The 12,533-nt window shown below is 35.8% G+C and overlaps 1 protein-coding gene across 1 annotated transcript in view; it reads right to left on the bottom strand.

The window, feature by feature from the left end:
* Window positions 1-852: 852 nt before the first annotated feature.
* The window catches only part of ZNF449 (zinc finger protein 449), a 30,107-nt gene continuing 18,426 nt past the window's right edge, over window positions 853-12,533 (bottom strand). Inside the window, exons 4-5 of the mRNA XM_063083937.1 lie at window positions 4,010-4,123; window positions 853-3,820 (exon numbers count right to left, since the gene is read on the bottom strand). Of these exons, the coding sequence (XP_062940007.1) occupies window positions 2,937-3,820; window positions 4,010-4,123 (998 nt within the window). The 3' untranslated portion in view covers window positions 853-2,936. The remainder of the gene's footprint in view (window positions 3,821-4,009; window positions 4,124-12,533) is intronic.

Below are 12,533 nucleotides of genomic sequence, written 5' to 3'. Positions count from 1 at the left end.
CTGTAAATTAGTGAAGCTATTAAGGAAAACAGGATGGAGGTTTCTTAAACAACTATGGATAGAACTGTCATACAACATAGCAATCCCACTACTGAGTATATACACAAATGAATGGAAATCATCATGTCAAAGGGATACCTCCACTGCCATGTTTATTGAAGTTCTATTTACAATAGCCAAGATAGGGAACCAACGTAAATGACCATTGATAGATGACTGGATAAGGAAAATGTGGTATATATACACAACAGAATACTACTCAGCTATAAAAAGGAATGAATTTTTGTCATTCACAGCAACATGGATGAGCTTGGAGAAAATTATGTTAAGTAAAATAAGCCAGACACAGAAAGAGAAATACCACATCTTCACTCATAAATGGGAGCTAAAAATAAATAAATAGATAAATAGATGAATAAATAAATAAATAAATAAGGAAGCAAGCAAGAAACAACAACATAATAACACATTGAACTTTCAAAAGGAGAGAACAGAACTGTGGTTATTAGAGGTGGGGGAGGGGTGTTAGGGCAAAATTGGTTGAGGGGCACAAAGCATGTAATGATGACTATACTAATCATCCTGATTTGATCATCACATATTGTAAACAGGTATTTATATTCAATTTTGTACGCCAAAAACAAGTATAATCAATCGTGTTTCAAAAAAAAAAAAAAAAAAAAGAACAAAATGACAGTGGCCCAAATAGGATAGAAGTAAAAAATAAAGTGATTTGAGACAGGGACAGGAAACAATTGCAGTGCTTGTTGCCACTGTTCAGGTAACCACCTCTAATTTGTAGAAACAATTAATGCAAGTGAAGCAGTAAGAGCATATACATTTCCACTTTATTAAAATACTGCATAAATACAGAGCAGTTGGGCACATCCATTCTAAGGCACTGTTCTGGTTTGAATGCAATTCCACAAGAGAGAAAAGAGAAGCCATTACATTCGGTATTTTTCATCTCTACATTCAGACTCCTCCCATGTTACATGTTTATTGCTACTGGGATCTCACTTTTATCCCCAGACCTAAAGCAGCATCATACAGGGACCTGGATGACAAGAATTAAAGACCCATCCTGGCTCTAGCACTTGATATGATTTGGCACTTCATTACAAACTCTCTTGCATTGTTTTCCATTTGTTTCCCAACTCTTGTTTAACTAAAGATATCATAAACCTTTTATGAGTCTGACCCTTCAATTCTATTTCTTTACTAGCTTCCCTTAAGCCTAGAACAGGACTAGTTAGGCACATAGCAGATATCACCAAAATACTTACATATCATGTCCAAGAACTTCAATGGAATAAGAGATACACTTTCTCTAATTCTAGTTTAAGAAAAGGATGACTGGATATCTTCATAAGGGAAAATGCTTGAATGTCCTATTTCTTGTATTTATAACAAGGAACTAGGCTCAATGAATATTTTCATGTTTTAACAGTTTTAACTGACAATGAGAGTCCTTCCCTTGCTATAGGAATTTGAGTTGTTACCATGGTTATATGAAAATATATAATAAGTAGCAACGTGTGTGTGTGTGTGTGTGTGTGTGAGAGAGAGAGAGAGAGAGAGAGAGAAATTATAAGTAAAATTCAAAGAGGTTGAGAATCACTGGGCAACTTATAAATTACATGAATTAGTGATTCTCATCTCCTTAAAATGTATGTGTGAATGTGTGTATTACACAAAAGACATATATGTTTAATTTTTTTTTTCATAATACCTTTGAAACAACTGGAGATAACTAGGCTTGGGAACAACAGGACTATACTGACAGCTATAGAAATATTTGTTTAAGGCAGTGTGTTTCAAGGGGTATTTGCAGAATACTAGTTTGTGTCAGTTATTACTAGGTGTACATGAAAAAGGGTCTGGAGTCAAGTAAGTTTGGAAAACATTGAACCAAAAGAGGTGTTTTTTCCCTCTTTACTAGAGACCTCTCAGAGATTCTCATATGCTGATGTGCACTATGAATCTAGGAGGGGGAAACAGCAGGAAGCAATTCCCAAATCTATTTATAGAATATCTTGCAGAACTAAGTGTTCTATGACATACTTAGAGAGACACTGAATTAAAGAATGGGTAGAATTTAAAAAGCACCAAGACACATGACTGAATAAAAAGCAATGGACACTGGTTCTTCAGTCAATCTAAATTAAATTAGATTCCACTTGTACAACTTCAACTGTCAAGTGGATTCTTCCAGACATAGAGCTTACTTATCCTGTGAACAAAATAAATTACCAAATTAATACTATGCTAAGCAGCCTCACCACAGACTGCAAACTAAGCAGACTAGCAAACTTTGAAAAATTCAAAAATAAAGGTTAAAACTTTAATTTCCTTAAACATAGAAAATTTCAAAGGAAATAACCCAGTTTTTACCAGGCAAATGACACCCTCTTCACCTTTGTGTTCCCAACACATTTTTGTTTGACAAAATTCATCATCTCTCTATTTGCCACGTGGGGCACATCTAAAGCTTTGAACTAATATAATCACCTCTAATAATAACAGTAGCATAATTATGGTACTGCTATAGACATGTCAGATAGACATGGTTATTGGTTATATTGACCATACTCTTAAAGAATTGTCATTGTTTATATGCTTTATGCTTACACCTATGATACGATTGCCTTGGAACACAAAATTTTTCATTGTAATAAAAAAAAAATAAGAGTTGTGGAGACAGAATAAATCAACTCTACGAAAGTTGCAAGAGTACGTGAATACTCTAGAACTCATACGTCTTGGAAGGTGGGTTTAAAAATACAACAACAAAAAAAATAAGCTATTCTTATAAGCTCAAACAAAAGCTTCCAAGACAAACAAGCTGCTGCAGGTTGTTTGTTTTATTTGTTTGTTTGTTTGTTTGTTTTTGAGTTAGTGTCAATTGCTATAGGATTTGTTTCCCTTAACAATTCTTAAAGAAGTCCTCTAAAGTGAGTGACTTGGTGCATAATAAGGCCTGCTCTCTGCCTGAAGCTTTTAGAACAATGAGTACACTTGTATGGCTTCTCCCCTGTATGGATTCTTAAATGAATAACAAGGCTTGGTCTCTGTCTAAAGCTTTTCCCACAGTAATTACATTTAAAAGGTCTCTCCTCAGTATGCGTTCTCTGGTGTAAAGTAAGAGCTGTCAGTCGACTGAAACTTTTCCCGCAATTATGACATCTATGAGGTTTTTCACCTGTATGAGTTTTCAGATGTCTTTTAAGACTTGATCCGTGACAAAAACTTTTTCCACACTCAAGGCATTTATACGTTTCTTCTTCAGAATGGGTTCTCTGATGCCCTATAAGGTGTGACCGCCGAGTGAACCGCTTTTTACATACAGTGCATTCATAGGGTCTCTCCCCTGTATGAAGTCGCTGGTGTCTATAAAGGTCTGAACTACGAAGGAATCTTTTCCCACACTCAGGGCATTTGTGAGGTTCCTCTCCTGAGTGAATTCTCTGGTGCCCAGTAAGTTGTGACTTCCGAGCAAAACATTTTCCACACTGAGGACATCGGTGAGGTTTCTCTCCTGGACTCTTTTTCTTATGAAGTCTAGGGTTGAGAGGTTCTTCCAAGTTGGAGCTCTCAGGTACCTCTCCTACAGTGGGGTTCTGATGATCTACAAGTTTTGTTAAATCTTTCTGTAAATCTGCTGGGGGGGGTTCCCATTGATTTTCTAATTGTACATAGTCTTTTTGCAAAATGGGACTGTGGAGAGCATTCCCCTCTAAAGTTACAGAAAATGGATACATATCCTCCATTTTTTTCTGTTTTGAAGTATCTTCTGCATTTTCTATCCCAATTTCAAAACCTGAGAAAAGAAATAGAAATTGCAGATGTCACTGTGTTCCATGGAGAAAAGAAAGGGAAAATGAAGAGTTATATTAAACCACTAGTGAGAATATAGAAATTCCTAAATAAAATTCCAAACTCTTTACCCTGATTAAGGTTGAATTTTTCTTTTCTTTCTTCTCTAGTATATCAATGAACAATTACTTACCTATCTTGGAATCAAGTAATTGTTTCATTTCTTTGGAATCCTGTAATTCCTTCACCCATGGCTCTTCTCTGTGCTCCAATGGAAAGTTCACATCAAGCTTTGGTAATGGATATCCTGGCCATAAGAAAGATGGGAAGCATAATAGTTTGACTCATCAAAGGTTTTTACAGAATTTAGGCTGATTTCTTGTACACATGGCCCTTTTAATATCTCTTAATATCTACTTCCTCATCAATTACTATTACTTCACCTGGAGTCTAAGAGTCTTTATTTTTAAAAAAAGAACAAAACAAAAAATGAGAACATCCTTTTGTGCTCAATTCAAGGTTATTATCCTCTAATCTATGAAAAGTAGGTGAATCAATTTTATGATGTAATCAATGTGCTAAAATTATTTCTGCATCTATTTTGATACCAGATTTACTCAGATTAGAGTTAAAATATGATGTAATCTTCATAAAGTTTTGGCATATATACACAATGGAATACTACTCAGCCAGAAACAAGAATGAAATCTGGTCATTAGCAGCAACATAGATCAGCCTGGAAGTCATTATGTTAAGTAAAATAAGTCAGACACAGAAAGATAAATACTGCATGTTCTCACTGATATGTGGGAGCTAAAAAAAAAAAAAAAAAAGTTGAAGTTTTAGAAGTAGATAGCAGAACTGTGGTTATTAGAGACTGGGAAGGAGAGGGGGAGAGGACAGCAAGAGGTTAGTTAATGGACACTGAATTACAACTCTGTAGGAAAAAGAAGTTCTAGTGGTATGTAGTAGTGCTAGGCATTTATAGCTAACAGTAATTTATTGTACATTCTCAAATGGCTAGAAGATGTTTTCATCAAAAAGAAATGATAAATTTTTGCAACGATGAATTTGCTAACCACCCTGATTTGATCATTACATTTTTTATAAATGTATTAAAATATAACTCTGTACTCCATAAAAAGGTATAATCAATATATTTCAATTAAAAAAATAAATAAATTAGAAAAAAATAAAACTGGAAAACACTGCCATTGAGTGCCAAATGAAGAGAGGCAAAAGGAGTTATGAAACTGTGTACTAGAATAATTTCAGATGAGACATTCAAATTAAAATGGAAATGGAAGCGGGTTGGCAAAACATATATGCAAAAGCAAAAGCAGCCTTTATGTTTGTCTTAGCTGAAGTCTAGAAGTGGATTCTCTTAAAATAAATCCAAAGAACTGTCAAAGTGTACTTCTAACTGTCAATCTAAGAACACCCAGGTGAAGCTTCTTCCACTCACTCTTCCTCTGTGTTCAACCATCCCTCTCTTCATTGACAGCCACTGTGGCTTGCATCCTCTTTTCCATGTCCCTTCTTGTACTTCCTTATCTCTGGCCAAGTTTACTAGTCTGTAATGAAATTTGGGCTGTAAATTACTGAAGTGATATCTAAATGCAGGATTGACAGCCACTGTGGCTTGCATCCTCTTTTCCATGTCCCTTCTTATACTTCCTTATCTCTGGCCAAGTTTACTAGTCTGTAATGAAATTTGGGCTGTAAATTACTGAAGTGATATCTAAATGCAGGATTGACAGCCACTGTGGCTTGCATCCTCTTTTCCATGTCTCTTCTTGTACTTCCTTATCTCTGGCCAAGTTTACTAGTCTGTAATGAAATTTGGGCTGTAAATTACTGAAGTGATATCTAAATGCAGGATGATGTTTAAATATTAGCGTTATTAAAATGACATTAGGAAGGTAGTTTGACGTTAATCTGAAGGAAAATTTAAATTTCAGAACATTATATCAAGACATAGAAAGTAGACTAAGATCTTATTATAATTTTTTTCATGGAGAAAAAAACTCATATATTTCTTTTTTAAGATTAAGGAGTAAATGATGAATTTCAAATAAAATGCTATTTAAACTCACTATTTTGTTTGAATTTCAAAGCTAAGAGTGAGATGAGTTAATATAGAACAGGTCAAATAAGACTGGAGGTCATAGATCAAAGGAAAGCTGCTGTGAGGGAAAAGAGGAAAAAACTGAAATATGGAAAAGCAGAGAGTAGCAAAGGCTTATGTACAAAATAATGATTTATAACCTAAATGTAGGGAGGGAGACAGACTTCCAGCATGATACTGTAAGGAGCTCTGTAGACCCACCTCTCAGTGAACTGGTGAAAATTATTAAAAACAAAAATATCAAACATTTATTTTCTCTCAAAATGGTCCTAAGGGCATTTTTAATGAAATTAAATGAAATGAAATTAAGAAATATTGATTCAAGAAATCTAGTAAAATTTGGTAAGGCAGTGAGAATCTGAAGTATTTTAATCCAAACTGTTTGTTCCCTTTATTCTCCCTGCCAGCTCCACTCCAGACTGGTATAGCCAAGAACCCAGGACACCCTCTCTCCCCAGCTCCCATTCAGAGAGATATCTTCTGGGACTCCCATTACATGCATGTTGGTACACTTAATAATACCCCACTTTTCTCTGAGGCTCCATTTATTTTTCTTCATTTTTTTCTCTTTCTCTGCAAAATGATAGAATAATCTTTATTGATCTGTCTTCAAGTTCACTAATTCTTTCTCCTGACAGCTCAAATCTACTGTTGAACCACTCTAGTGAAGATTATACAATTTTAGTTATTGTACTTTTCAACTCCAGAATCTTCCATCTGATTCTTTTTCATAATTTGTCTCTTTATTGATATTCTTTATTTGATGGATATTGTCATCATAACTTCCTTTACTTTTCTCATCATGGTTTTCTTTAGTTCCTAGAACATATTCATAATGGTTACTTTTAAGTCTTTGTTTGTCAAATCTGATATCTAGTCACTCTCATAAGCAGATTCTGTTGCCTGCTTTTTTCCCCCAAGGTCATACTTTCCTGTCCATAGGCATGTACCATATTTTTTTTGTGTGGGAAACTGGACACCTAACATAATATATTGTAGCAACTCTGTGTCATTCTCCTCCCCCAACCCCAGGGGATTTTATTGCTTTCTGCTTGTTTATTTGTTAAGTAAATAGCTGGACAATTTTAGTAAAGTCTAGCCCATTCTGCAATGCTAAGCATTGCTAAGCAATGTTAATCTGATATTGCTCCTCCTGGGGCAAATCCTTGGATAAACAGTCACCCTGGAACGACAGCTGTTTTTGCAGGGCAGCAGAAAAATATATTCAAAGAAATAATGGCCTAGCCTCCACAAATAAATTGAAACACATTAAACTACACATCTAGGAAGCTCAATGAATTCCAAGTAGAATAAGGACAAAGAGATCTACAGACATATCATAATAAAGATCCTCAAAGCCACATGAAAGGATAAAACTTTGAAAGACAGCAAGAGAAAAATGAATCATCACTTATAAGGGAACCACAATGACATTAAAAGCTGAGTTCTCAACCAAAGATAATGTAGGCTAGAAGTCAATGGTATAACATATTCAAAGTGCTCAAAGAACAATAAAGCTGTCAACCAAGAATCTTATATCCAGAAAAGCTATCTTTTAAAAATGAATATGAAATAAAGATATTCCTGATAAACAAAAACAAAGAGAATTTGTTGATAGCAGACTTGGCTAACAAGAAATACTAAAGTAAGTTCCTTAGTCTTGAACACAAGTGGCCCCAGATGGTAATCAGAATCCATATGAAAAAAAACAGCACAAGGTAATTATGCAATTAGAAAAGACAGTATAAATAAAAATTTCTGCTTCTTTAATCTTTTAAAAGATTTAAAAAGCGATCATATAAAACAATATGTATATTGTGCATTGCTGGGCATTGATAGAGTTTGGATGTGTTCTCCCTGCCAAAACTCATGTGGAAGTCTGATCCCTAATGTGGCAGTGCTGGAAGCTGTTTGAGTCATGGGGGCCAATTCCTCATGAATGGATTAATGCTCTCCCTGGTGCAGGCGGGATAGTGAGTTCTCACTCTATTAGTTCCTGCAAGAGCTGGTTGTTTAAAAGACCCTGGCATGTCCTCTCTCTCTCTCTCTCTCTTGCTTCCTCTTGTCATGTGATCTTCTTGTACCTGCCAGCTGCCTTCCACTTTCCACCATGAGTAGAAGCAGCCTGAGGCCCATGCCAGATGCAGCTGTCCCAGAATCGTAAGCCAAATAAACCTCTGCTCTTTACAAATTACCCAATTTCAGGTATTATGTGATAGCAGCACAAAGTGGACTAATACAGAAAATCGGTACTGAGAAGTGGGGTGTTTCTATACAGATACCTGAAAATGTGGGAGCAGCTGTGGAACTGGGTAAAGGTTGGCGGAGTCTGGAGGACTTAGAAGAAGACAGAAGGATGAGGGAATGTTTGGAACATTTTAGAGTTAAATGGTTAAATCCTTGTGACCAGAATGCAGATAGATATGTGGACAGTAAAGACGGCTGATGATGAGGTCTCAGACAGAAATGAGGAACTTATTGCAAATTGGACAAAAGATCACCTTTGCCACACCATTGCAAGGAACTTGGCTGCATCGTGTCCATGCCCTTAGACTTTGTGGAAGGTGGGACTTGAGAATTGTGAGCCAGAATGTTTGGTGGAAGAAATTGCCAAGACACAAGGCATTAAGGAACCTGCATGGCTACTTGCAACAGCCTGCACTGAGTTATGGCAGAAGAGGCTTGAGGTGAACCCACAATTTAAAAAAAAAAGCAGAGCTTAAAGACTTTGCAGCCTGGCCATGTGGTAGAGAGGCGAAGAGCAGGAGAAAAATGCAAGGATGAAGCAGATAAACTAGCTACTGAAGACATTAGCTTGGAGTGAGGCAGGTAGATGCTAATAGACAAGACAATGGGGAGAAAAGCCCTGAAGGCATTTCAAAAGTCTGGAAGGGTGCCCCTCCCATTCCAGGTTCTGAGGCCTAGAAAGACCAAGTTGTCCTGGAAGATAGACCTGGGGCACCATTGCCCTCAGGAACCTGCTCCCTGCATCCCAGCTGCTCTGGCTGGAGCAGCCGTGCCTCAAGTGGCCCCAAGTATGGTTTGTGCAGCAGCTCTGGAGACTAGAAGCCTGAAACCTTGGTGGCGTCCAGGTCATGTTAAGTCTGCAGGCAGGCAGGATATGAGAGCAGTGGAGGTGTGACAGCCTCCACCCAGATTTCAGAGGACATATGGAAACGCCTGAGGGCCTAGGCAGAGACCTGCCACAGGGGTGGAGCCCCTGAAGAGGCCATCTACTAGAACAATGCTGAGCCAGAAAGTGGGGTTGTAGCCCCCACAGAGAGCCCCCACGAGAGAAATGTCTAGTAGAACCAAGGCAGTGGGGCTGCTGCCAGGACCCCAAATCTGTAAGGCCACTGGCAATGTGCAACCCCAGCCTAGAAAAGCCACAGGCACCAGCGCGGCAGCTGGTAAAGCTGTGGGAGCGAGGCTGCCTGATACTTTGGGGGCCCAGATGCCCCATTGTGCTCAGGATGCAGGACCTGGAGTCAAAGAAAATTATTTTGGAGCTTTAAGACATGTCTGCCCTGCTGGGTTTCGGACTTGTTTGGGGCCTGTTTCTCCTTTCTTTTGGCCTATTCTTCCCTTTTGGAATGGGAATGTATACCCATGTGATCTACTTGTACCTGCCGGCTGCCTGCTGCTTTCTGCCATGAGTAGAAAAAGTCTGAGGCCCATGCCAGATGCAGCTGTCCCAGAATGGTAAGCCAAATAAATTACCTCTGTTCTTTATAAATTACCCAGTCTCAGGTATTTCTGTTACAGCAACACAAATGGACTAATACAGGCATATAACATATAGAAATACAATGTATTTGTCAATGACTCTAGTTGGTAACTCAAATCCACAGGAAAAAATGAAGAACATTAAAAAAGGTACATAATGAAAAAAAAGATACATTGTGAATATAAATGATAATAAAATGATAAATGATAAACAATATAATAAAAGCTATAATATATACTTGTTTTCCTTTCTCCTCAGCTTCTTTAAAAATCTTACAATTATATAAAATAATAATTATGAGAATGTATTTTTGGGGGGTTCATAACATTTTTGATATAACATGTATGATAAAAAAAATGTATGATAGTAATACCACAAAAATGAAATGGGGAGAAGGGAAAAGAGCTATAAAAAAGGAGAAATATTTCTAAATCTCACTAGCATTAAGTTAGTGTAGTATTACTCTGAAGTTGAGTGTAAGTTAAGATGTACATGGTAAATCCTAGAGCAACTACTAAGGAAATACCTTTAAAAATAGTGAAAAATCATTAAAGTAATAAAATGTTGCATTCAAAATATTTACTTAATGAAAAAGAAAGCAGCAAAAGAAGGACAGAGGGACAAAAAATAAGGCATATAGAAAACAGAAAGTAAAATAGCAAATGTAAATTCAACCATATCAAAAATAAGATTAAATGAGAATGTATTAAATAACTCATTCACAAGGCAGAGTATGTCAACAGGATTTTTAAGAAAAGGATTCAACTATAACCTGTCTACAGAAGACACACTTTGGATTCAAAGACACAAAGAGATTGAAAATAAAGGGACAAAAAAAGATATATCATGCAAATAGCAACCATAAGACAGCAAGACAAAATTACATAAAAATAAAAAAAAGTTGCTATACATAAAGATCAATTTATAATTATAAAAAGATCAATCCATCAGGAATATATAACGAACATAACTATATATGCACTTATTTACAGAGTACTAAAATACAAGGGTACTTCAAAAAATTTGTGGAAAAATAGAATTAAAAGACAATGTGAATCTTTCCATGAACTTTTTGAATACCCCTTATACATGAAGCAAAAACTGACAGAAACAGTAGAAAAACTAGACAATTTAGCAATCGTAGTTGGACACTTCAATAACCCCTTGCACTAATGGATAGAAAATCTAGGCGGAAGGTCAGCAATAGAAGACATAGAAAACATTATAAACAAATTTAATGTAACACACATAGAACACTACACCCAACAACAGCAGAATATACATTCTTCACAAGGGCACACAGAAAATTCTCCAGGACAGACAAGATGCTACACCATAAAACAAATGTTCCGAAATTTAAAAGGATGACAAGTACAAAGTATATTCTCTCACCAATATGAAATAGAATTAGAAATAAATAACAGAAAGAAATTTGGGAACTTCATAAATATGTGAAAACTAAACAATAGACACCTAAGTAAACAATTGTTCAAAGAAGAAATCAAAAGGGAAGTTAGAAATATTTTGAGGCAAGTGAAAATAAACACACTTCATACCAAAACATAAGGGATGTACACAAAGCAGTGCTTAGAGGGAAATTTATAGCTGTAAATGCCCATGTTAAAAAAGAAAAATATTCCACCTTAAAATACTAGAAAAAGAAGCAAAAACTAAACCTAAAACAATGAGAAAGAAGGAAATAGTAGATTACAGCAGAATTTAATAAAATAGAGAATTGTAAAACAATAGAGAAAGTCATTGAAACCAAGGCTGATTCTTTGAAAACATCAACAAAACTAATAAAACTTTAGCTAGAATAGCCAAGAAAAGAAGAGAGAACTCAAATTGCTACAATCAGAAGTGAAAGGGGAATGAACTGTGCCAAACATTTAAAGAAGAATTAACACCAATTCTACATAATGTCTTCCCGAAAATAGAAGAGAATGGGAACACTTTCCAAACTCACTTTACTAGCATAAAAAAAGAAATATATATCAAAGGACTAGACTTGAGAGTCCAAAAATAAGCCTTTACATTTACAGTCAATTGCTTTTTGATGAAGATACCAAGAAAACTCAATAGTAAAAGAATAGTCTACTCAACAAATGGTTCTGGGACAACTGGATACCCACATGCAAAAGAATGATGTTGGTCTCTATGTCACACCACATACAAAAATTAATTCAAAATTGATCAATATCCTAAATGTAAGAGATAAATCTATAAAACTCTTAGGAGGAGGCATAGGTATAAATCTTTATGACCTTGAATTAGGCAACAATTTTAAAAATATCACCACCAAAGCACAAGCAATAAAAGAAAAAAATACCAATTTTTCACAAACACTTCCAAAAAACAGAAGAGGAGGAGAGACTTCCCAGCTCATTTTATGGGACCATTATTACCTTGATAACAAATCCATGTAAAGACAGGGCAATAAAAGAAAACTATAGACTACTGGTGTCTTATGAATATGGATGCAAAAATCTTCAACAAAATACTAGCAAACTGAGTCCAGCAACATATAATAAGAATTATATACCAAGACCAGTGGTATTTATCCCAGGAATGCAAGATTGATTTAACAATAAAAAATTAAGATAATATATCTTTACAATTGAACTAGTAAAAATCATACAATCATCTCAATAATTCGGAAAAAAAAATTGAAAAAATCCATCACTGTTTCCTGAAAAAAACTCTTGAACTAGGAATAGAAGGAAACTTCCTCATTCTGATATAAGGAATATAAGAAAGACTCACAGTTAACATCATAAGTAATGGTGAAAGACTAGACACATTTCCCCTGGGATCAAGAACAAGACAAGGATGCCTTCTTTTGCCATTTGTATTCAACATTGT

Source organism: Cynocephalus volans, chromosome X (genome assembly GCF_027409185.1).
Source record: "Cynocephalus volans isolate mCynVol1 chromosome X, mCynVol1.pri, whole genome shotgun sequence".
Classification (NCBI taxonomy): Eukaryota; Metazoa; Chordata; class Mammalia; order Dermoptera; family Cynocephalidae; genus Cynocephalus; species Cynocephalus volans.
This window is presented reverse-complemented; position numbering and strand designations above follow the sequence as displayed.